The 25,894-nt window shown below is 40.5% G+C and overlaps 2 protein-coding genes across 5 annotated transcripts; both read left to right on the forward strand.

The window, feature by feature from the left end:
• The first annotated feature begins 53 nt into the window (after positions 1–53).
• oscp1b (organic solute carrier partner 1b) lies at positions 54–7,828 on the forward strand. Of its 2 annotated transcripts, XM_085178515.1 has the most exons (11): positions 54–564; positions 923–964; positions 1,599–1,753; positions 2,118–2,285; positions 2,769–2,849; positions 2,960–3,063; positions 3,477–3,605; positions 4,685–4,754; positions 4,850–4,989; positions 5,108–5,171; positions 6,081–7,828. In XM_085178515.1, the coding sequence occupies exons 1-11, from the start codon at positions 453–455 to the stop codon at positions 6,198–6,200; spliced, it is 1,185 nt and encodes a 394-aa protein (XP_085034641.1). In that variant the 5' UTR covers positions 54–452; the 3' UTR covers positions 6,201–7,828. The 2 variants fall into 2 exon arrangements, with proteins under 2 accessions (XP_085034641.1, XP_085034642.1); XM_085178516.1 differs by lacking the exon at positions 923–964 and having other exon boundaries at positions 6,081–7,635.
• A 1,239-nt stretch (positions 7,829–9,067) lies between these two features.
• Positions 9,068–25,010, forward strand: stk40 (serine/threonine kinase 40). Of its 3 annotated transcripts, XM_085178512.1 has the most exons (12): positions 9,068–9,298; positions 11,019–11,203; positions 12,461–12,587; positions 13,025–13,110; positions 14,109–14,252; positions 15,490–15,714; positions 16,029–16,081; positions 19,047–19,162; positions 20,336–20,480; positions 20,759–20,878; positions 21,052–21,130; positions 21,426–25,010. In XM_085178512.1, the coding sequence occupies exons 2-12, from the start codon at positions 11,198–11,200 to the stop codon at positions 21,642–21,644; spliced, it is 1,320 nt and encodes a 439-aa protein (XP_085034638.1). In that variant the 5' UTR covers positions 9,068–9,298; positions 11,019–11,197; the 3' UTR covers positions 21,645–25,010. The 3 variants fall into 3 exon arrangements, with proteins under 3 accessions (XP_085034638.1, XP_085034639.1, XP_085034640.1); XM_085178513.1 differs by lacking the exon at positions 11,019–11,203; XM_085178514.1 differs by lacking the exon at positions 9,068–9,298 and having other exon boundaries at positions 9,305–11,351.
• Positions 25,011–25,894: the final 884 nt, after the last annotated feature.

Below are 25,894 nucleotides of genomic sequence, written 5' to 3' on the forward strand. Positions count from 1 at the left end.
TGGCTCACCTTATATCATTTATTTCTCAACGTAAGAGTTATGCAACTAAAAACGTCCAAAAAAGCTTCTAGAAAAGATTGTTGGGTATTATCGTAAATCAGTTGTGAGCAGCTGAGTAAAAGGTTCATCTTCCTTATGAATTATTATATCTTTAGACTTGCCATGAAACCACTGGTTTGCATTATATTATATATAATTATATAATATGTATGACTGCATGGTGAAAAATGGTCCATCTATCTCTAATCAGTGAGCTCCTAATTTACAACGCGGTTGTACCTCGTCTAATCCCGCCCCTTTCTTTTACGTATTTACTACATGGGACTCTGATTGGCTATTTATTTCGTGGCCTGGCAACCAGAAGCGGCTTTGCCAAACAGACAGACCCCCACCAGCCAAAACATTCGAGCTAGCTGTTTTGTCTGGAAAGATTCAGCTGTTCAGATTCCATCATGTCTTCAAGGACTCTGCCGCTGCTTTTCATTAATCTCGGCGGGGAAATGTTGTACATCCTAGACCAGCGTCTCCGAGCTCAGAATATACCTGCTGACAAAGCTAAGAAAGGTAGCTAGTTTAGCAGCTTTCCAGCTAGCAACACAATTGTTATCCTGTTCCAGAAAAAATATTAATGTTAGACCGCAGTAAGTGCACACGCATGTTGTTCGTTTACTTGTTTCTGTATTGATGATGTCGGTGTCTCTGTCGAATCAGAAAGTCAAAATAAGACATGTCTTTTCGTATGAGAGTGTGACTGGAAGCCCTGTAAAACAATTGTGTATTGTTGCCGCTCTGTCGGTTTAAAAGATATCACTGTTTTGTTGTAAAATGATATTAGATGATGTTAAGCATTAACCACCAGCACACGTGGCAGTCTTAAAATTAGCTGTTTACTTACGTACCATTTCCCTTTGGATTGATAAAGTTTCCACAATACCTGGCTGGATAGAGGCGGACAGAAAGAGAGGTATTATTACAAGATGCAATGAGGCGCTGATGCATTAGTAGCTCTTTTGCTCTGCTTTGGCTTAGTCTGAACCCATGCCATGCGTAAATAATGAATGAATAACAGATGACAAACAATGTCCTGCTTCATTGGTTGTAACAACCTTTCTTATATGTGTGTCTGTATTCCAAAACTCCAGTTTTCAAGCTTCCAAGGTGGCGTTTGCATACATATGCTGGACAAATTACTTCACTTCATGAACCAAAGTGAATTAGTCATATACCTTGAACCCCCAGTAAGTTGGCCACAAAGTAATGTTGCTTTCCCAAACTTGAGTGATCTAAAATGTAAGCACTTTTTAACTAAACCCTAAAGGTTTAGTTAAGGTAAGTATTGCTGCTAAAATACTGGTTAAAAAAAAAAAAAAAAAAGGCAAAACCTCCCCCCACCCTCCAAAAAAACATCTTTGGCTGTAGGATTTCTGATAAATAGGTCTGCTGCTTTGTTAGGGTCTTTGGGTTTCAGCTCTGGGTAAAATCGTTTTCAGCAATGTAGAGTGTAGAGCGCTAATCTGCCTGCTTCTGAGCCAATAGTATGGGAAGGGCATTTGTCTAACCTTAATTAACATTTTGTGCTTAATTGCTTGTCTGAATAGTTATGAATGACATCATCACCACCATGTTTAACAAAAAGTTCCTGGAGGAGCTTTTTAAGCCACAGGAGCTTTATTCCAAGAAGGCCCTACGGACTGTGTTTGACAGGTTGGCCCACGCATCCATAATGAGACTCAATCAAGCAAGTATGGACAAGGTAAGACATCATGTATTCATATACAGCCTGTGTGTTTTTAATTTGCTCTTGTGCTCCCAATATTTTGTTTGCATTTTAATTACAAGCATTGACTTTCTATCCATGCACCAGTTACATTTCTTCAAAACCACACAGAGATGTTTTTATCACAGCCTTTTCATTATGCATATTGGATCTACATTAGATTTGCCTTCATGCCAATCAATATAAATCAAGTGTATAATGTAACATTTTTGTTGTGTTTAAGCATAAGGCACATTCATTTACATACTATGTCTCCCTCTACTGTTTATCACTCAACAACAGCATGCATTTATTTCTGATGCCTAAGACAGTATGTTGATGAATGTGTCCCTTTTCATAGCTCTATGACTTGATGACCATGGCTTTCAAGTATCAGGTGCTTCTCTGTCCACGACCTAAGGACATCCTCCTTGTGTCCTTCAACCACATGGATGCAATCAAAGACTTTGTGAAAGATACTCCCAGCATTCTCAGCCAGGTTGATGAGACTTACCGACAGCTGATAGAGGTACTACATTTGGGACTTTGCTGTCTTCGCATTTGTTACAAGAAAATATAGTCAGAAATATTTTATATTGCTTGTGGGGATTTTTTTCCCCTGCAGTTTGCAGCAAGATGTATATGGTTTAAAAAAAAAGGAGCATGCAAAGAAGCTCCCCTTGGTTAACTACATAAAGATAAATGAAGAATGGGGGAAAGAAAATCAAGGGCATTCTTAATAAGAGTGTAATCACGTGGCATATGAACTGGTTTAACACTCTTATACTGCAGCTGGTGATGTACTGAGAGTCACTACTTCTCCTCAGGCCTTCTCCTCCAAGACAAAACTCACCTTTTGTGTTAGAAATGACCAAGCAAGCTATTAAGGCCCACTTAAGACAAAGAAAGCCATCTAAGTTAGCAATTTCAATTCTGTGTTGCCAGTACCACCAGCATAAATAAATGTTTTCACCAGTTTAGATTTTTTTTTAATACCAATATGTATTTTTAGATGTATACGCCTTTGTCCAGTGGTGAATTCCAGCTGATTAGACAAACTCTTCTTATCTTCTTTCAAGACATGCATATAAGGGTGAGTCATCATTTGTGAGTTTTTATTATGAAGATGGTATAACTAGTTCTTTTTCCTGCTTGTTCAGTTAATGTTTACTTTCTCTGTGTTTGTACCTTCTTCTATGGCAGGTATCTATTTTCCTCAAGGACAAAGTGCAGAATTCAAATGGCCGCTTTGTTCTTCCCACCAGTGGTCCTGTGCCCCATGGCACTCAAGTCCCTGGCTTGATAAGGTACCACAGAAAAGAGCTCTTATCCCTCAGACCCAGGCCCTCTGAAGTTTAAAGAATATTGTCAATAACTAAGACTAAATAAGTGGCTTTGATAATATACTCTTTCTCTTTTCATTGAATTTTAATGTCTGCCACTTTGTCTTGCATATTGTCTCTTTGCTATCTTACTTGGACACCGTAATCTGATTTTACGTAAGCTTATCTGTAGCTAATTGCATTACAGAGGTCTCGTTCAAGAAGTATTTGACTTCTAATTTTAGATACCGTGCATGTTTAGCTTGGATCAAAATTCTTAAGGATTTGCTGTGTGAAACATTTAAGCAGGAAATAAAAGCTCTTTATCATACTACGTACTAAATGCTTTCCTGTCTCTATTTCTCTCATTTATATGTGTGTATATAATTTTTTTGTAGGATATTCAGCTGTACAGGTGAGGAATTCACCAGGCTGAAGTTCAGTAATGGAGGGAACTATACCACTGCACTCCGTGAAGGATCTTTTGACATCTTTGGTGATAGAGTCACAAAACTGGGCACGAACATGTACGATGCTGGAATCTTCCCTTATATAAACATGCCTTGTTGTTTTTATGCAGTTTTCATTTTTTGTGATAGTAAGCCAGGACGAGAGGGACTTTAAGCACACAAAAGAGAAATTACCTGATTAACCTTTATAAAGAATAATGAAAGGAACTGCAAAAGCACCCTTGAGGTAGTGTATTGTGTTAAGGATCATTATCTTGTTGTGGATGGCATTTTTTTTTTTTTTTTTTTTTTACCATCAACTTTTTTTCTTTCTTTTTTTTTTAACTAATACTGTGCTTACAGTTTCCAGAATTTGCTTAAATTAATTAATTCTTCTTTCTACTAGTTGCACTGGCTTCCACAAGAGCCTAAAACATATCAAATTCAACCTATCCTGCACAGCTGGAGAGGGGTGCATTTGATTAAAATCATCATCCTTTTATTCTACACATATGCCTTTGCTGAATGTAGCTCTAAAAATGTCAGTCTGTAGTACTTGTTTCCACAATGCACGAGGTTTGGTTTAGGTGTTGATTTGCAAACGTCTGATGCTTACTTTTGTGGTAAGGATACAGGAAATGTTTTCTTCTGATGGTGGTCACGTTTGCACAGCTGTTGTAGCACAACAGAACAGTTTAGCTTCGTGTTAAATCTTCCCGAAAGCCTTTTGCATTCAAACAACAGCTTTTTTTTTTTTTAGTAATCCTACAATTTCTCTCTGAAAGTTCTTAGTTTTCCAAACCCCACCCTCCGTTTTTGCTAATAATTGATGTTTTTCAGAATGATAGGCAGATGCTTTCATTGCTTAAGCTGTGAATTGTTCATTAAAAGCTTAAGTAGTGAGTCACAGCTTTGAAAATTTCATCTTCTGGCATTTCCTTGTGAAGTATGTGCACAAAGCCCTAAAAACCAAATTTTGGTCTGACACTAGTCAAAACTTAACAGAGCACAGATGTCTTGGTGTGCATTGTTTCCTTTTTCACTTTAAAGTTGTACAAACCATTCTTACAATGTTGAAAGAATGTTTCATCATCAGTGTTTGAACACCATTGTATGTTGACACGTTTTCTCCCTTTTTTAAAAAAAACAAAATGTAGGTACAGTGTAAGTCGCCCAGTGGAAACTCACATGTCTGGCACATCTAAAAATTCTGCTCAGCATACAAAGGTGAAAACTGACAATTTCAATAACGCACAAAACAATTATAAATGTAAAGCATACAACTTCACTTTTAAATTTAACAGACCGTTGTGTGTCAACAGGTCAGCGCTGCTCCAAACCCTCTGGCCAAAGAGGAACTGAACCTGCTGGCCAGGTTAATGGGAGGTTTAGAAGTTCAGAAACCAGGAAACGCAGACACTGGCTTCCGAATTAATCTCTTTGCTACTGACGAAGAAGAAGAGTGAGTCTCCATATATATCAGATGTATTCGATTTTTTTTTTCATTACTATTCCAAATGTGAAAAATACTTTTTATTTTCTTTGAAACAATCAGAAGTAACACTGTGACTCTGTTACAGAGAGGCATTAATATCAAGACCCGATGAGCTTTCATATGGAGTCATAAACATCCAAGCAACCAAGGTAAATCTAAATGACCTTAAATCGCAGCCAACTTGTGTAGGAAAGCTGCATATCCCGCATTTTTTGTAATTTCTATATGTATATGTATATGTATGTATGTATGTATGTATGTAATTGGCATATTTATTTACAGAAAAGCAAGTTGTCATCAAAGGGCAAGGGTAGACTGTAAAATTGAAAATCTCAGTATTGTTGTTCTTTTCAACACTATGAGAACTTTGTTGTTGTTGTCACTGCAGAAACTACACAACTGATTACAGACCAGGAAAACTGATTACAAAATTACACTGGTATTTGTTATGCTTTAGACAATCTGCTTCCCTTTCCCTTCTGTCTCTGATGGGGTGCTGCTCTTCTCCCACTTTAACCTCATATATAAACATCTTGCTTTTCCAGTGAAATGAAACGTATCTGAAAACAGACCTTCGTTCTGAAAAACCTCAATGCATGATCAGGACTCTTCATGGAATCATTTGAATTATAGGGCTCACTGTAACAGCCATGAGCACAGCTTTCATAGAGGTTCTAGACTGTTTATTAAAGTAGCATCTGTCATACAGCAGGTGAAAAAGGATAGATTTCAGATCAGATCAAATGCCCTATTGCTCACCCCTTTGAACCAAGAAGCAAGAGAGGTAAACTTCAAAAAGACTGAATCGAGGCTTCTTATCTCTGACGGGGGGAAAAATCCAGTGGAACCACTGATGGACTATTTGTTCCTGCCTCTGATTAAAACCTTTATTGCACTGAGGGCTAAATGTTACTTATCTCAGTGTTGGGCTTAAGACTTTATAGTAATTGATTCAAGATGTGAGGCTTTGCCAGACCAACCAGATTTACTGTGATGAGGCTCAAATCCCTGTAATGGCCCATCCAACACTCTGATTGGTGCGTTTTATTGTCTTTCAGGACCAGCAAGCCAATGCAGAGTTGGCCAAGATCATGGGTGAATTTACAGAGTCAGGAGATCAGTCTCCCAGTGTCAGCAACAAAGGGGACGACCTTCTGGCCATGATGGACGGTTTGTGACATGGTCACAGTGACAGAAATGGCCAGGGATTGGGAACATTGCGTTGTCAACAGTCCGCACTACTAAAGACCAGTCTGCTTTCCATACCTGCAAATGCACTACAGCAGAATCACATGCAGCCAGAAAAACTGCTTGCTCAAGTGCTTTTACAAAGCAGATGTGAGCAGTTTTGTTGTCAGACGATCAGCTGCATATTTGCATTCAAGAACAAAGAATGTGTGGTGAGGCAAGCATTAAGCTGTAATAGTATGTTTGCTGTAAACACAAAGGTACAGTTGGCTTATTGTATATTAGTTTATTGACCATGTGATAATAGCAAAACAAGTGTTTATACAGTGCAATATCTTGCAGTTTTTATTCTATTCTATGTAATATTCTTTAAATTCATTTATTTTAACAGTTGCAATGACCGAACAGTTTGAGTCAATTTTCAAACTGAGTCCAGTTTGGTGGTTCTTTATTTCTAATTATTTCCCTTTTGATTTGTATCTTAATTTACACCATCCAGAGAAGAAGTTTGTGAATTCTTCTGTTCTAATGAACAAATGACTACGTGATGAGAGAACTGGAGGAAACCCAAGTGCTCTTTTTCCAGTGTGACATGAATTCTTTAAAGTCTTTATTTGGTAACAAATGTGTTTGTTATCATACTGTTCTACCTTAAAAGAGTCTGAGGAGCAACTTGTACGACATATTCCATTATCCTGTGACGTGTATGTATGTAAAGTATAGAAATGTGCTTATAGAAATGAGTACATTGTTATAGTATAACATAATGCAATATGACTGTGTAATATGTAAATATGTTTATTGCATATACTTGATTTTCTATGTAGGTGAGTCCATATTGCTGCTTTTGTTGAATGTGCAGTGTAGTGTTTGGGGGGGTTTGATTTTTGGGTTGTTTTTGTTTGTTTGTTTGTTTTTGTTTTTAAATTAAAAAAAAACAAAAACAACCTAATCTCTTGAACCGATTATTGTATTAAATGCATCACCAGTTTGGGTTCTGATGCAACAAAGTGTCATGAACCTTGAAACAGCTTGTTGTAGTTAACTCTTTCAAGCAGTAGGTGGCGCGATCTGACTTTGCAACACAGTTTGTATTGTTAAGCAATGTATCACACGGGACTCCACTTAGTTGAAATCCTGCCAAAAAAAAAAAAAAAAGATGTGATCTCTGTGGAGGACTAAATGAAGTGTATTTTAAAAGTCAGAGCAATTAAGGCTTTGTATGCTTAAGCATTTACCAGCAAATTTGAAAACTACAATCACCATGCTTCAATATCTCCACAAAACTTCTCTTCTGCAGTACAGACACCTAATGAGAACTGCTACTGAAACAGTTGTCTCTTGTACATGTTATGTCTGCAGTCAGACTGTGATTGTCTCACACTCACGCACACACACATCAAAATGGAGCATACCATGCAAGCAAAACATGCTGAGACACTTCTCCAAATTGATCTTGGGGAGGAGGATTCTGGTGAGGTCTTCCCAATAATCTTGGCAAAGGGGAGACAAGAAACACTGTATGCCCTAAGGATACAGCCTACTTCGAAAACAAACAGAAACTTAAGCTCATACCAGTCATCCTGCAAGACTCTTTATTAGAATCAGCCACCTGAATCAGCAGCACTTCAGAAGAAACTGTGCTTCACCATAAAGCTTTGCAAACAAAAACTGCAGTAATATAAAAAGGGGGATGATTCTGAATTAATAATGTCCATGCAGCCTTGCCCTAAGCATGATAACAACAACCCTCTAACAGGTTTTTCCCATAGACCCCATATTTGAGTTATGATTCAGTTTCCTCTTTAAAAACTGTGGGCAGGACACTAGAAAGCCACAGGGTGATATGCGTTTCATGTGGCTGGGGGTATATGCTCGGCTGAGTCAAGGCAGGAAGACTAGTGCAACTCAAATAAGGATCTGATATTTAGGTTGCCCTCTCTGTGTCTGTCACATCTTCCCACTGGTTTGAAACTGGTACACGTGGGTGGAATTTAAGGTTAAGGTAAGTCTAAATTGAGATAGGTGGGCTCTCCTAAATGCCACTGTCATTCAAGACAGTTTTTACTGAGTAAATGACTAAGACTTTTACTTTTGAGTGGGGTCTACTGGTTAGCTGTTGCTGAATAACATACAGAGAGCCCTTGTCGAGAAGACATTTCTCCAAATTGATCTAGAGTAGAGGGACCAGATATCGTAAATATTTTATGTATTTATCAGATGAAGATCTGAATGAACTCAGTGATACACAGTTTCACTGAGTCATATGGTTGACCTAAATTAAGTGTACTATGTGGGTCATTAAAGAGAATCTGCAAGGTAAAGCCTTATGAAGCAACAATTCAGAGATCTCCTTATGTAATTGTGCACAAAACAGTTAAATGAAAAGTAAAGTCAGTGAGTGAAGTTAAAGACTGCTGTGTTTAATGTAATATTATAAATTATACGGAATTCCCTTTAATGTTAGATTTAACAAATGCAAGTTGTTTAATGCAAAAGCTTCACCCCTATTAATCCCTCTTCATTGTGAGTACAATATTGCTCAAATAAACAAAGGAAAAACCCATGATTTAAGTTGCCAGCAAAACATGACATTGCAAACAACATCCTTCAGTATGATTTACAATAAGCCTCTTCAACTCTTATGTAATCATTTTCACTTTGCAACTTTTATCATGCAAAGATAATATTTTTTAAAATGCAAGAAAGAACGCTAATTAAATCTTAGACTGTCTGGCAGACAGTCTTGTAGCTAAACTTCTATTTGCATAGAATTTCATCATCACTCTGAAACGGCTATGAAAAAACTGTCTGCATTGGTCGAGTGCGGCTGTCAATCAAATAAATTGTGTGCGTCATTTCCGTTGTCAGGTGGCGCTGTCGCTGTGGAAAGATGCGATCAGCGAAGAGCGGAGGCTTTTCCTTAATTGCTCATTTCGGTAATAGAGGCTAAAAAAGCCGAAAGCAAACCTCTGTGGTGCCTGCTGTTTAAAGCGAGAAGCGCCTCACATCTACCACAGCGTTCACCGAAGAAATGTCCATGTTTTAAGTAGGCGACACAGATTTAACCCGGCGGTTTAGGCTCGAGGTAAGTGAGATGGTGACTACGTTGCTATCTAGCTTTCTGGCACGGCTAGCCAGCTGTAATGTTACCTACTTTGTTTAAATGGCCTCCCGCCTGCTCTGTAGCCTCGAGCTTGGCGTTAGCTCACATCGCTCGCCAGGAGCAACCATATTTAAACCTCTTGGGTACGCGAGAAGACACGCAAAGCAGGCGTATTTCAGCTAACAACCGCTCAGTGTAGTTGTCACCGAAATACTAACTCCTTGTTGTGCTGTGTGCCCCCTTTGTGTGGTCGGTAGATCCGTATTTAGCCGAGTAAAGCGATCATATTCGCTGCCGTACTAAGTTTGTATGCGTTCCTAACATTGGTTTTATGCCGCTGTCGGTAAGTGTACAATGTAAAAATAACTTGCCTTGTGGTGTTTAAGCAATTGCCACAATCAAGCATTCATTTATTCGCGCTTTGCAGTCTGGTTTAGATGCGTGTACCTAAACGTTTGAGATCGTTCAGATAGTTTTTGTTCAGAGAGCTCTATACAAGAGCCAGACATCAGCGTCTGGCTGCTGGAGTACTGAGCTGCCTGTAGAGTGAATTTGTCCAAGTTGCAAAGCATAACGTCAGCGCTTTACTCTACGACCCATCTCGTTTACAGTGCTTGCTGCCAGGACTGAACGGTGTCCAGTCCAGACCTTGTGGTTGCAAAATGGCACCAAACGACGTGTGGCAGTCTGCGTGTGTGTGTGCGTGTTTGTAGTTATTTTTGTCAGGTGCTTTGCAATGTGACCTTGTGTCCACGACGTTGGTGTATGGTCAAGGGCGTTGTTTTTGCCAGAATCTAGTCGGCTGCAGCTAGGAGCAAGGGCAGCGTGTGAACGGATATCAGTAGCATTGCATTTAAGCATAAGGACTGGAGATCTGACCTTGGAGTTACTTTGTCTGTAACTGGCTTTGCATCTGTGCATGTGTTGACTTATAGCATACCTTTCTGCACGGTTTTACTTTGTAATGTTTACTACCGAAGTGCCATTTTGCTTTTTCTCCATCTCTGTACTACCTTGCTATCGCAGTTCAGCTTTTCTTGCAGGCCAGACGAGTGGCTTGGAGTCTGGGTGGGTGGATCTTGAGACACCTACGTGGTTGTTTTGTTCTGATACTATTTAAGGAGCCCACATTTCTCGTGGGCACTGGCAGCGTGTCTCTCCTCCTTTTGTGTGATATGATTCAGAGGCTTTATCTGTTCTTGTCCTCCATCTGATACAGGCAGAGGCAGCCTTGCTTACTAGATCATAGGCTGTGCAGAGAGGCACAGCAGTGTCAGAAAAGGAATCGTGTGTTGTCATCACGCTGAAGTAATTTAGGTCAGTGTGGATAAGTTGGTTAAATTGACCTTTGCTTTCTTTGATGACTCTCAGGTTGGCTCCACAGTACTGCAGCTAGTTTTTAGTAAGTACATGAATAGCTTTGGGTTCATTTGTGTGTGGTATCTGCCTATGAGTCATTTTAGTGTTGTAGTTCAAGGTGCATAAGCATTTCGGCTTATTCGGTTGGAAGAGAGAGTTGCTCCATGTACTTATTTAACTCTAGCACTCATCCACAATTTAGTTTATTTTCTGGAAACACTGGAAGCCCTGTGTACACGGTTCGTTCTGTTAGCTTCTTTGGCGGCTGCCTGAAAAATTAATTTCCTCTCCACAAGTCTCATAAATTGTAATGCCTAATTATCTGTTGCTTTGTGTCCTCTAGTGTAAGATGCTTTCTTACTACTGGCAGCATGACTTGGTGTCACTCTGGCTTGTGCCATAAATGCAGTCAGAAAACCTCAGCTCATCAGACTCAGTGGGTGATGACTAGTGGAGATGGAGACAGATGGGCGAGAGACATGATGATGACACTGTCTGCTGTCTGGGATCACAAAAAGCCTCATGGAAGTGAGAATTCATACCAGCTCTACTGACTGCCAACTGTCCTGCCTCCTCTCTGCCCAAAAAAATCACCAACTGGCAGTGGTGCACAATTAGTTTTGAAACAGGAAGATGGGCAGATTCATTAAAGAGAATTTTCTGGAGTTTGTCGGATGTAAGATTGAGATATTCTAAAGCTTTTTGGGTCTCGATCAAACTTTAAAAGATGTTGTATAATATAAGGTTTTTGTGTGTGGGGAATCTCTGCTGTAGCTCAAATATGCATACTACTTATCAGTGACATTTAACGTAGAAATGTGACACTCAGATATATCACTTGTATGTGGACATTTTGTGTGAGCTTTTCTATCTCTAAGCTGCACCTGCCAGAGGCTTGTGCAGACTCTTATCGGTGTCATCGCCTAGACCTTTAAGGCTCTCTGGACGACAGCTGGGTGAATCATACCTCTCGGTTCAGGGCACTACTTCCCTGTTATGGGAAACGGATGGGGTTTCATTACATAGGAACTCGGTATCAGTAAACAAAACATGCTGCATACCTCTTGCTCTCTGAATTCTGGGAGGCAGATCAGATCTGCTGTGTCAGTTAATGTAGTTTGTGCAATGATGTATCACACTCTTTCTGCTTTTTCTGGCATGTGAATAAAGTTCCTATCAGGACACTTTATTTTATTTATTTTTTTTCCCCTCTGTAGTTATAATATATCCGTTCAGATCCTGGCTGTACAACAGATTTGGAGCGGAAGGATTTTCTGAATCAAGTCCACTGCAGCAGGAAAAGCTAAAGATTAAAGTATTAATCGGAAAAGCTTCCGTTTTAAACAGTCTTGTGCAAGTGGCTCTAATTTATGTGAAAGTGCTAGCTGTTTAAATTGCAGATTTTGGCACATTAACATAGGCTGTTGGAGATTGAATCTGAGGTGTTACCCTTGCCACGAGCAGCTATTAGTCGGAATGGTGCTGTAATGGCCTCGCATTGACACTGAGGTGTCGGTAACTGAGTGTGGAATATTTAAAGGTGGAGGTGCTACAAAGCCTTCCCCATTGTTCTTTCTACTACAATCTGCAGAACTATTGCTAAGTCTATAGTAGATACGTTAAACATGTATCACTAGTTTTAAAAATACAGACTTGTTTATAGATGAGTAGTACATGTCCTCTGTTCAATTTGCTTTGGTTTTTTTTCCCCAGTCAGATGCATGCACTTTCCCTTTAACCTGACTGTCTTTATCTCATGTACTAATCAGATTTATTCCCCTGTAGAGCTCCAGTATGTCTAAGCGGCGCTCGTCGGAGAGGGGGGGTGGTGAGACATCAGGCAGAGCCAGCAAGCTGCAGAGTCCCGGGATATCCGGTAGTAATGCCAAGAGAGCTGGGCCCTTTATTCTTGGTAAGGACACTAGTAGTGTTTGCTCAGTTCTGAAAAAAGGTTGAAATGTTGGCTGGATGAAATTTCACCTAGTGTGCATTGTAAATATGCTTCACATGAATACAGGAAATAGGGGGGGGGAGGTGTCTGTCTGTGTATGAAGGGCCTAAGACAAGAATTTGAAGAATTTTTGCGGATCGTCATGACATTGACTAGAAAGGTCTTAGTCTGTTTGAGCAACTTTATTTCCTCCCATTGGAAAATTAATTTCTTTCCTATACTATAAAATGTACATTCAACACAACTCCCCCACTCTTTGCAATACAGACTTCCAAAGAAAACATTACACTTGAGGTGTTAATGGGTAAATGCAGCCTTTAATGAGTGGCAGTGAGAGCACACACACTTCAGCATGTAGCCTTTTGGTCATGCAGCTGTTCCCTTTCGTGTCCTTGCAGGGCCTCGCCTGGGCAACTCACCAGTGCCGAGCATAGTGCAGTGTCTGGCCAGAAAAGACGGCACAGATGACTTCTATCAACTCAAAGTAAGTCTGTCTGGGTAGAAATGTTGTTGTTTTGTGGTGGTTTGAGTTTCTTTTTTTATAAACATATGACTCAATTAAGATTGGGCATCTTGTTCAAAACAAAGCTACGTCACCTGTAGACACCTGAACTTTTGACCTTCCTTTTGTTGCTGTTCATTTTATTGCCCTGTTTAAGTCTAGCAGTCAGTTTACTGGGACTGTTCGATGTTTGTTAAACAAGTGGGGAGCTTTACAGTTGAGTGGAGTGAGGGTTTGCGCCACCTGTAATGTCAACTCTTAAACCTCACAACCCTCCGTCATACGTATGACACAGAGCTTGTTTACTTCATTGACCTGAGTCCAGCTTGACCCTGTTTACTCCAGAACTTGGTGACTTAAGTCATTAAATGTTTTGTTTTAGGACTGAAGAGTAAGCAATTAAAGTGCGCCTTTTTTTTGGGGGGGGGGGACGCTGCTATCTGTGCCTTTAGCCCTTTTCCATTAGTACCTACTCAGATGACTCGCCATAGTTTTCCAGGTTTTCCATTAGGTCATAGTACCTCGTACCAGGGACTAAAGTAGTACCTGCTCAGCCAGGGTGCCAAAGTGATCAGAGGAGGTGGAAAAAATGTGACGCCGTCACCGATTGGCTGATCAGTGGTGTCGCTCGATGAGTCATGAAAGCATCTCGTTCACGTAAATCAGAACCACCTTTTTAAACCTGGAAATTGGGGGAAAGGTTACAAAAAACATTGATGTGATCCCAGAGTCTGACGAGAAGCCACAGACCAAGCAGCAGATATATCGTTGCTTCGACGTCCATCTAGTAACGTTGGTATCGCATAGCATCACGGGACACTTGGCTGTGTTGCTATAATGACCACCACACACATTAGGTGCTACTCGAAAGGAATGGGGAAAAACCTGTCGGGTTGATGCGAGTAAATGCTAATGGAAAAGGGGCTTTTATAAACTCTCATCTTGGAGCCTAATGTCTGCTCTGTGTGTGGTTACTGCAGATTTTGACGCTGGAGGAACGAGTAGACTCTGCCAAGGAGACACAAGAGGAGAGGCAGGGGAAGATGCTGCTGCACACAGAATACTCACTTCTTTCCCTGTTGCACAACCAAGATGGTGTGGTCCACCACCATGGCCTCTTTCAGGTAGGCTGAGACTTGAGTTGAGTTGCTTTTTACATTTACTTTTGTCAGTGTGGAGGGATAAAATGTTTCTTAGTTAATGTTAGGAATATAAAGTTTCTTTTGTTGTCTTTTTGTTTGTTTGTTTTTCAGTCAATATTTGCTTTAACTGCTCTGCAAATAAGATGATATGCTAACGGCATCAACCTGTGTTGTCTATTTTGAACCACTTATTGATTGGTCCTCATTTGGCATCTAGTTATGGCTGAATTTGTCCTCATTGTAAAGAGGTCTAAGAATTTAAAACGCTATATTGATTTATCTACAGTGAAGTTTGTTTGGCTGGCAAAGAAGTGTCTAATATCCAAAACTATGAAAACTTTCTGCCAAAATGTTATTTTAAACATTGCACTGGCCTAGAACCTCACAAGCTGTGCATTAGTCAGCACTCGGTCGGCAGGCATTCTATATGTGGAGTGGTTTCTATCACTTTCTATTCATTTTAGAATATGGTTTCATTATGCAAGTACAAGTAACGGCATGCACTTATCAGCTCAGTGGCAGCAGTAAGCTTGCCAGCCAGCTGTTGTTCTCTTATCCAAGTGGTTTCAAAAGAGAAGTGGGAGTGCCATTAAAACTATATTTATCTGCAGTCATCTTCTGTTTACAGTCGCATTTATTCACAATGACCCCCACCGCCCACCTACCTTTTCACCTGTCTTCCCGTCGGCATCCTCTTAACATTGTTATTGTTAAATCTCTGTCTCCGTTTCCTCTTGTCTCTCTTTCACATCCTGTCTCTTTCATTCTGCCTGTGTTCTCAGAATAGCTGCATTGAGCCATGCACTCTGATTCATTTAGGCTTGTGTTATTGATTGGATTATTATAGTGCATCTGTGCTGTGAGAGGCTGGGTTTAATGTACTGTTTAAGAGGTGCTGACTGAATCTAAAAAAACAAAAAAAGACAATCTGATACAAAAATCAATAAAGTGGTGTCTCTGCTAGGTGGTGCTGGAAGACGGAAATCACCTATGCTGGTCTATAGCACCCAGGGTTTCAGGGTAGATGTTGTCTTTATCTTGGGTACAGGCAGGCTATTAATGGCTCCTGCGCTGCAATCTTTATTTACAATCAATCTGTTAAATCTATATGATCAGCTGATAGCAGAAAAGCAGAAAGCCCTTTGTTTGCATGTGGTTTTGTCACCCCTTTTTGACTGGATATGCTGCATATTAAACGCATTACCCTTTTATTCTCCAGGATCGAGCCTATGAGATTGTGGAGGACACAGATGCTAACAAAATGCGCAAGATGAAAAAGCGGCTCTGCCTCGTGCTGGACTGCTTGTGTGCACATGACTTTAGTGACAAGACGGCAGATCTAATAAATCTCCAGCATTACGTCATAAAGGAGAAGCGCTTGAGTGAGCGGGAAGCCATTGTCATCTTCTATGATGTGGTGCGTGTGGTGGAGGCTCTTCACAAGGTAAATCTAAATGAATTGTGCTCGACTCGTCGAAGAAAAGCTAGCTTTCTAAAGAATATTTCCCGTTGCACCACTCCAATGTGTCTAAATGAAACTATGATTGTGCAATTTTCTGAGCAAACAGTTTGGATACTGCAATGTTTTGTCAACTGTTTAGAAATTACTTTTTTTTTTAATTCCCCCTTCTATCATCATATATGATTACTCATTTCCCATGCTCCTGTGCCACTCCTAGAAAAGATTGTTGTGATACCAATGATTCACAAAGCACAACATAACCTTTTTTTTTCCCCCCTACTTTTTCCTGCTTGCAGAAAAACATTGTTCACAGAGACCTCAAGCTGGGAAATATGGTGCTGAACAAGCGGTAAGATGTGCAGCTTTTATTTCAGCACAGTATGTTAGTTGGCCAGTAATTCCTCCCATTATAGTGGGTGAGTTACTTTAGTGTGCCAGGCTTCATTTTCTCGGCTCACATGTGCATTAGGTCTAAACTGGCTCCAGCAGCCTGCTTCCAGTGTATACTGAACATCACTACAACCAGAGGTTGTGTTCTTAGATTAAGGGCAACATCAGTATCAGGAAACGAAAGCCTCACCATTTTGTGCTTAACACTTCACCCATGTGTGTGACTTCCTATTGCTGGATTTGTATTTCTATTTTTTTTCCTTTCTTAAAAATGAGAGGCAAACTGGGCACTGGTAGATATGGGGCATTGCTATGCAGGACCTCAGGTGCACCTCAGGTCAGATTTGCCATGCAGAATGAAAAACTACTCATCTGTAAACCATTCAACTGTGTTTTAGAAAGTGTATTGAGGGGTAAAAACTGCCCCCACCCCACCCCCACAATGGAAGTGCTATTTTTAGAGTTTAGAGAATTGCAAAATGTTAAAGATACATAAAGTTTTCTCAGAAAAAAGTTAAACATTAAGAGGACACAAAACCTCTTTAATTAAGGGCTGAATGACTAAAGCTGACACAGTATTGTTCGGCCATGATCTGCAACTACTTTTACTGAGATGTCATGTACTTGGTTTATCTGCTTTATTGCACACTTTTTCATCTACTGCATCAGCGCCCATAACAGCCTGCAGTAGTAGTGATGAAACAATGTTTAGACCAGGGTAGGAGGGTGGTGGGGAGAGGAGCAGACGAGTGGAGCACTCCGTCCCAGCTGGAGACAAAGGAGAGGCTTGCCAAAGGCCCATAGCTCAGAGCTGACTCACACCACCATGTACTGCACACACAGTCATCATTTATTTCATTATTTACACTACAATCCCTTTTCTGCATCTGTTGTCTGATCTATGCCCTTTTGTTATATTGTTTTTTTAATCCATCGTCCCCCCCCCCCTATTTTAGGTTAATATTTTTATTTATAACTGTAGGTTGTCTTTTCTTTTTTTCCTCTTTGCAGTAGAGTCACCACTCGTATTTACAAACAATAGACTTCATAGCATACAAGTGCATCATATTTGTTGGTTGGCATGTTTCCTCGTGACCCCACCCTGAGTACGTATGACTGTAATGTCAGTGTGCGATTTCAGTGCCAGCTGTTAACAGTATATTATGAATCCGTATTCAGGGTTACTATATTTAGAACTATAGGAATTCCTAATTTTAGGTTCCATAGGCATATGTGGATATGAACTACATAAATGTGTGTTTTTAAACTCCGTAAAAGCTGACAAACTCCTACTATAATCGATATAATAAAATGAAAATAGAGTTGTATTAGACATGTAGTGGCTTTTGCATTGAAAACATTTTGTTACACAAACCTGGAACTTGGTAAGACCATTCAAATCAGTGGTTCCCATAATCTGCGAAACGAAAGTCTCTGAACAAGTTGCCCAGCGTTTAACCTCTTCTTGTCAGCTGGTGTATTATGATCAGAACATTGTGGGGAAGGAGAAGTCATGGGAGTTATTTAGGTTTCTGGTTTCCTGACTTGCCCTGGGTCACATGACCAGGAAGCAGAGATGATGTGGTCTCTCTTGCGTCCTCAGGGACCCTTGCCTCACGAAGCAAACATGCAATTTCATTTACCCAATCTCCGGTGCAAGAATAGAAGCCTGTGTCGTGATGCACACAGACAAAAGGACAGATCTCTCCATGAAGGAAGCTTTTATGTTGAGGGTCCTTGAAGCATTGCCCTCTGTTCCTTTGGCCTATCCTTGTGCAGATCACAAGGCTGCTGTGTGGTTACAGTGACTTGAATTACAAAAGCTGTTAAAGGGTATTGATAACATAAAATTCTGAAAATCAAATTGTGACTGTTTCATGGGAAGATTGAGATTGGAGGATTTTAGTCAGAGCGTTTAGCCAGAATTGTCCCCAGATGCTGTAATGGGAATAGTGAATGAAAAACGAGGCAGGGTGTGAAAGTGAGAGAGAATAGGGGAAGCTGTTGACCTTAGGCTTTTTAGAAAGCGGATGTGGGTGAAGAGCATGATCCAAAGGACCCAAGCTAGTACACGATGGCTGCTTTTGTGTGCGAGTGCCCCCCTCCCCCTTTAGCGTGTTAGCCCTGGGAGTGATCGTGTGGGTTTGAAGTTGTTTGTGTACATATTTTAAACTTGAGCTTTATATATTCATTTAACAGCCCATCACCATGCAGGCTTAGTCATCGAAACAATTATTCTAAACCACAGGTTGACTCATGTTTGTCAAAGTGCAGCTTTGCTTTTTTTTTCTTTTTTTTTTCTTTTTTTTCTTTCTTTTTTTTCTCCCCCTTCCCTCTCTGCTAAAGGAACATAGTGCACAGTCCCTCAGTTTGCTCATGGTAAACTTAACTGCACTGAATCCAAGTCTCATTGGAGAAATCCTAGTACTACCAGGGAAGCAAAGTTAATCAAACCTGTAAAAAGAGTGAGTCTTTGAAGCACCACTGTATCTGGACTGATGTAGGCTGTAGGCCAATAATAGCTAACACCATACCATCTGTGCTTATTTAAGTTAAAATTAAGTATATTAGCTTTATGCATGGTTTCAAAATTGAGATTTGGCTACAGTTTGTCTTTGATGCAAAGTGTTCTGCAGTTAAGCCCTGTTGCTCTGAGCATAAAGTTATTTTTGTTAAGATGCCAATGCTGCATGTAAAAGCTTTCAACAACTTTTGCAGAGCTTGAATCAACTTTATCATTTGTATTTTTAAATCAAGCCTTAGGGTAAGACAAGTCTTTATTCCGTCACCTGAATGTGTTGTGTTAAGTCGGAACTGTGTTTTGAGCAAGATTGTTGACAACATAAAAAAACCCTATCGATGGGAATATTGTGTTCACCGTTTGATTGAAAGCATTAACAAGTTTGTTTTGCATGTCCTCACAGGACTCATCGAATCACCATCACAAACTTCTGCCTGGGAAAGCACCTGGTGAGTGAGGATGACCTTCTGAAAGACCAGAGAGGAAGTCCAGCTTATATCAGTCCTGATGTACTAAGTGGTGAGTGAGGGTTTCAGGCATGGATTTTTTTTTTGTTCTTTGACCAATTGTACAAACTATCAGAAGTGAAATGGGTTTGCTTAGTGTGGGTGAAACAAGTGTGCAGGGTTTTTTGGTTTGTTTGTTGGATTTTTGTTTGTTTGTTTTCCTTTTTTCCCTCCTCCCTCCAAATGCAGACTAGAAATGTCTGAGTAAAATTATGGAATCGTGATTCCTTCTCTGAAGCCAGATAGGAACTTTGTTTTTGTGTTGTTGGTTGTTTTTGGTTTCATAATGCTTAGCAGTCAGGTCTTGTGTTGGATTTTCCGGTTATTAAGCAACCCGGAGGTATGTTGCAATCCTGGACTGGCAAAAGCAAGAAATGGCCTTTTTTGCTTTTATTTGAGTAATCGCAGTGATGTTGCATCCTACTGCTGTATGGTATGCATCTGCAAGGGGAAGCTACTGCTTTACTCTTGTTGCTCTGCTTTTGCTTTTTCCTTTTCCCCAGCTTGACGGTGCTGCTGTTAAAATTGCACACCCAAGTGCCACTATTAACGCCAATTCAAAAAGAACTTTAATTACTGATTTCCAATGCAAACTCTTGGGACAGAAAACAAGAGAAGTATAATTTCAAGCGCAGTTCTTTCATGTCCAACCAGTCAAACTGTAGATAAACCCCAGTGTGTATATCAGCATAACGTGACAGGCACACAATTAAACAGAGCTTCAGTGACTCATACAGTGATGACTCACTAGAGGGAAACTACTCCCATCTACCCTTTCCCCTCCCATCCCCTGCCTGTGTGTCACAAGCTTTAACATAATTGCCTGCTGCTGTTGCTGCCGACTCCCTGGCTCTAACAACAACACTGCCTATGGTCATGCACAGCCATGACACTCCACCCTCGCCAGCATCAGCTTCTCATTGTTGTTCTTCTGATTTAATGTCTCGTCTGGCTTTCAAAACATTTTTTTAAGGTGCTTCTATTGGAAGTTTCTTTGAAGTACAACAGATGTGGAGTGTTTGCTTATATTGTTAATCATTAAACCTCGTGATTTGATGGCAATTTAACTTGCTGAACGGTTGGTTCCTCCTCACAGGGCAAAAACTGACATTGCACCAATTGTCAACCTGTTTTCTGTTTGTCATGCATGCTAAATAGACCCTTATCCCCTCCTTCCTGCTTCCAGGTCGACCATATCGTGGAAAACCTAGTGACATGTGGGCGCTTGGTGTTGTTTTATTCACAATGCTGTATGGCCAGTTCCCGTTTTATGACAGCATGCCTCAAGAACTCTTCCGCAAGATCAAGGCTGCTGAGTACTCCATCCCAGAGTGAGCATTTATCTTTGTGGAGATTTAATTAAAGTGATCACATTAATATGACATTTTGCTCTATTATTATTATTATTATTATTTCATTCAAATTTGTTCTGAGATACAATCTTGCATTCTTTTGTTGTACTGCAGTAAAATCATGGATTTAAATGCATTTGCTCTCGACTGCATTTTGATGTTTATTCCAAACCTGACCTTGTAGATGTTCCACTTTTGTTTTAGGTTTTTTTGCTTTAAAGAAAACTTGTCCTTTTCCCTTACACCACCATTTATAGGGACGGCCGTGTGTCAGAGAACACAGTGTGCCTGATCCGAAAGCTACTGGTGCTGGACCCTCAGGAAAGGCTGACTGCAGGAGAGGTGCTGGAGTCCCTCAGTGCCATCATTGCCTCATGGTAATTGCGCCACCTGCTGGATGTTTGAGTGAATCAGATGTTTTGCATTTTGTTTGCTGAGAAACGAAAAAACATTTAATTGCACTGCTTTATTTGCACATTTCCTGGTATTGGCTATAAACTGTTTGCAGACAGACAGTTCCTAACTATTAATGTGTTATGTTTAATCACAGGCAGTCAGTTTCAGCAATGAGTGGCCCTTTGCAGGTGGTTCCAGATATCGATGATCAGGTCAATCACCCGGAACAAGAGGTAAGATCTTGGAGGAAAATTACATTTAAACTTAAAGGATACATATGCAGCAAGAGCTACATACTGAAAGTGGGTCGTAACAACATTGTAGCCACAGACCATAGGGAATTTGGGTGACCCAAAAGTGACGAATCACTTCCAGTTTGGACACAGCCAAACTGAGCGTCCTTGATGCAACTATCAAAACGAGTTGAATATTAAATTTTAGTTACAAAAAATATCTCTTTACACAATGTTGACCTTTTTGCTACCACACTAACTGCAGCATATTGAACTGGATGCTTTCTTTCCTCAGGCCAAGGTGATAGAAGAGTCTTCGCAGTACGAGTTTGAGAATTACATGCGGCAGCAGCTGCTGCTAGCTGAAGAGAAGAACACTATCCATGAAGCCAAGAGCTTTCTCACAAACCGTCAGTTTGGCAGCATCCCACCTGTAAGGCGTCTTGGACACGATGCTCAGCCTGTGAGCCCACTAGATGCTGCCATCTTGGCACAACGTTTTCTGCGGAAGTAATCCCTCAATGACCAATTCCGGACTCTGCAGGTTTCTTTACTTCCTGGGAGGCCAGAGTCCAGAGAGGACTGGCGTAAACCCATTCCCCTCACCCCCTCACCCACAAAACTGAACTTGCATACAGGAGGCCTGAGCTGCTGTACAGACAGCCTTGTATGTAGGTGGGGTTTTGGCAGTCTAGGTGGAACAGAAAGAAAGTGGGTACCAGAACAAACTGCCAACCCAGAACTTCACTCCTCCTGTCTGAATCCTCTTGTGAAACATGGCAAGGCCTGCAGGAAGATCTGAACCAAAGGTTCCTGTCTTCAAGTCGCCCACAGTCAGATCTCACTGTGCAGCAGACGTGATTGCATAGTTTCACTCGGCCCCAACACAAGGCTCTGCCTGGAGTGTTGAAGAAACTATCAACCCTGTGTTCCTCCTCTGTCGAGGATGCCCTACTGTAACACTTCCCCTCCCAACCAATTCTGGATCCCCTGAGCAATACAGGACCAGAATCATGTAGCAACCCCCTTTCTTCCTAGTGGTAATGGTATTGCCTCAAGTCGGATCACTTGATCACAGATGTCACTTCTGTATACCTCCATTCCAACCTCCTCCCCTCACTCCTTCCTCTCCGTCTGTTTTCCTGTAATGTTCCTGTCTGTAACTCTGACTTCAAATCAATCTACCTCTCTGTCTCTCTTCTGTTGGTAAACCATGCTCACTGTTCTGAGACAAGGGATTGTAACAATTGAATCTTGATGCCACCAGTGACATAGCATTAATGTTTTCTGTCAGTGATAATGCTTTGAAACCTTGTCAGTGGTTTCAAAAAATTCAAATAAGCTTTTTAAAATCATAATTAAGTAGCATTTATCCCTATATTTGCATTGAAGAAAGAACTGAAGATCAAAGTATGTACAAGCATCCTTTGGTATTTGCAGAATGCATTGTCTCCCGCTTTTGCTCATCCCTGTGGAAATCTATTTTTAGCATCTAGGCAGCTAGTGTGAGGTACCTGGAAGTTACAATGCCAAGAACTGAATGGGGGAAAAACTGTTGGCTCCTCCCTGCCAAGGCATATTGATAACGCTTCCACAGTGCCAGTATAGTGACGATCGGGCACTGTCTTGTTTCTATTGCCAAAAATCTTGCCTTAAAGTGCCCCTATTATCCTTTGTAGGTTCCCCTGTCCTTTTAGTCTTGCATGACTATTTCCATACATGTGAAATGTCTGAAAAGTTGGAGCCAAGTGTAGTTCAAGTGGAATTATTCTCAACTGTGGAAAATGGTGCTGATGAAATGCCTGAAACTCCTTGCTTATATTCCCCTTTTCCCCCCTCATCTGCATTACTATGTAACACACTGGCATTGTGGCAAAGGTTTGGCATGACCTCAAAGGTCGAGCAGCTGTCTCAGCTACATGCAGACGCAGCCAGCTGCCTCAGTCATGACTTCCTTGCCAGAGTCGCTCCTGCTAACTAAAATGTCACAGCTATAAGCAAAGCACAACAAAAGTTCAGTTGTTCGCTGCAAGCGTGAAAACCACTTTCTTTGTGTACTCCCAGCATCTGAAGAAATTTGAACTTTTCTTCTTAATATTCATACACCCATAACGGTTAGGAAGTCGTTTATGTGTTTGGTGTTGGCATGGTGCCCGGCTAACTGTACTTTCCATTTTCTTCTCTTAGACTCTGGTCATACTAAACTGTATTTTAATGCAGCTGATTTCCCACTAAACATGTTGTCATGTGAACATGTTTCTGTTGCCACAAAATGGACTGAGTATAAATGGTGGCACAAACGCAACCCCCGTGTGTAAATGAGCTGTCACTTTAAAGCCATTTTCTGACCCCTGCTGCTCTGTACTACAGTTTCTATAAGCGCAATGTCATCTGACCAAAATCCCCTTTACCCAAGTTAGGCATGCATGTGATGGTTGCATATACTTTTTCCAAGCTTTCACGGAAAAGAAGCAAAAATGTGGCTAAAGCTTTGTTACCACTAAGAACAGGCATTTGTCAAGCCAACTGACCAATGAGCAGTCTTAAGGAAAGGGGGCAAAAAAGGGGTTTCAGTGCAAGTAATGTACAGTGTGAGATTTACCACCCCCACCCCACACTCATGCATGTGTGCGTGTGTGGACCATGTAAACCTGTTCTGTAGGCACTCCCTCTTTAAGACCTGTAAATAAGTCTAATAGGGGCACTTTAAATTTACTTTTAGCCAAGGAAACCGGTACCCACAGGCTCATTCAGAATCAAATGGCTTCCAGGTATTTAACTTCCCTGTTTCTCTTTATAAAGATGGATTTGGGATAAGTGTTTCAGTATGAATGTGAATGTTTGACGTGTCTGCAGTGTCCATGAGTGTATGTTGTCTTTCGGGCCAGGCGAAATGATGGTCTGAGGCTGTTAACTGTCTCAGACCCTTTAAGCTATCCTCCAATCATTGTGTTCTGTTATCTGGCCTGCCTCAGTGGCAGACACTGTGAAAACTAGTGCAGGCTTTGCTAAAACCGGGCTTAACTGAATGTTTTAGGGGATGACATTAATGCTTTAAGATTGGAAATGATCACATATCTGTTGCCATTCTCAGGCCTCTCTCTTGTACATGCTTGTATTATCTTATGGCGTAGGCTCCTGGCTGGTAATGAATACTATAAGTCATAGAAAAATTCAAATACAGACTCAGATTTTAAGTTTAGTTGCTGGGTTTTCTTGGCATTCTTAAGTGTTTCTTCAAACCATGGCAAAGCTACTAACCAGTGACTGTTAGGCATTTGTGCACTGCAACTTGCCTTTGCATATTGGTACCTGCTTTCTAGGCTTATTTATATTCAAACTGATTGCATGAACTTAGGCTCTTGAATACTTTCAAATCTTTACTACTTCCCCTTGTAATTTCATACTTTTATTCACTTGTGTAGACTTTCTCCCAAATGCCTCCACTGGAGCTTGCATCACAGACGTTGATTATACATGGTCCCAAAAAAAATTAAGTGACATTTCAGACAGTGTCACTTAACTTGGGGTCCGTTTCATTGATTTAGACCAGTGAAGCAGACCCCACATCTTTGCTTTAAGCGTCAGCTCCAACAGTGGTTCTACTTTAACCCTGTTATTTTGATCCTTTTCTGTCCGTTCATAAAATGGTAGCATTTCTATTTTGTTTCCATTTTTTGTATTACTAAGTCTTTCTTTCCATTTTGCCATAATGTCTGTGATCACCTTAAGCTACACTAATGAGACTGACTTTTGCATAGTTCTATTTTTTAAAGAAAACAAAATGATACTTGCATGTTTTCCTTATTTTATCGGAGGGGTTGTTTTGTAGTGTTTTTTTTTTTTTTTTTTTTTCCCTTTTCTTCTATTTACACCCCCCCCCCCCCCCCCCCCCCCCCCAAAAAAAAAAAAAAAAAAAAACCTCCCTACACTTGCTGGTCAGTATGTAAATAATGCACCATCATGACTGCCCCAGTCATTGTATCTATTCCACCCCAGTGAGATACCAGCTCTGCTTCAACACATGGGATTGATGTGTGCTTTAGCTCACGTTGGCCTTCAAGTACCACATCTGGAGGCTGAAATATGTAAAGACAGCTGTTGGCTTTCTCCCACCTCAATGTGAATTCCATGGGTTATACAGCAGTATTGTAGTAGTAGTAGCATAGGTTCAGTAGTGGCTGTGGGGGTTTTCTTAGCACCATAACTACTGCTGGATTTTTACATTGATACTGTGGAAAGTGTCTTAACACCATCTCCAGTGACACGTCTACAGTTTAGTAACTCAAGAGTTGATGTTATGTCCCCTGAATCAGTGTTTCACTTTCTAGCTAGTGGTTTTTACCACATTCAATGTGTTTTACAGAGTTGTATTGGTAGATTGCGTTGTGGACTGAAAGCATGGAAATTGTGAGATAACTCTGTGTAAAAACACGTGATTATTGCATGATATTTGGATTTGCCAGTAAAACAAGTTGTAGATAATTGGGTTCCACAAAATCTAAATTGAAAATCAACCTCCCGAACTGAAAGTAAAAATTTTATACTTTTTTTTTTTTTTTTTTCCCTCAAATTTAATTTTACCCTAGTTTTAAAGTTGTCAGTATATAACTGATGTATAGCTGACTGTTTCAACTGGAAACTTGGTGTAGGATGCGTGGTGTAGTTTAAACCCAATGGGAAAATGTGTTGTAAGCTGCTTGGTTGGACATGGGCATCTAAATACAGAAAACTGCGTAATTGTACAGATGAAAACGCGTTTGT

Source organism: Neolamprologus multifasciatus, chromosome 11 (genome assembly GCF_963576455.1).
Source record: "Neolamprologus multifasciatus chromosome 11, fNeoMul1.2, whole genome shotgun sequence".
In the NCBI taxonomy this organism is placed as follows: Eukaryota; Metazoa; Chordata; class Actinopteri; order Cichliformes; family Cichlidae; genus Neolamprologus; species Neolamprologus multifasciatus.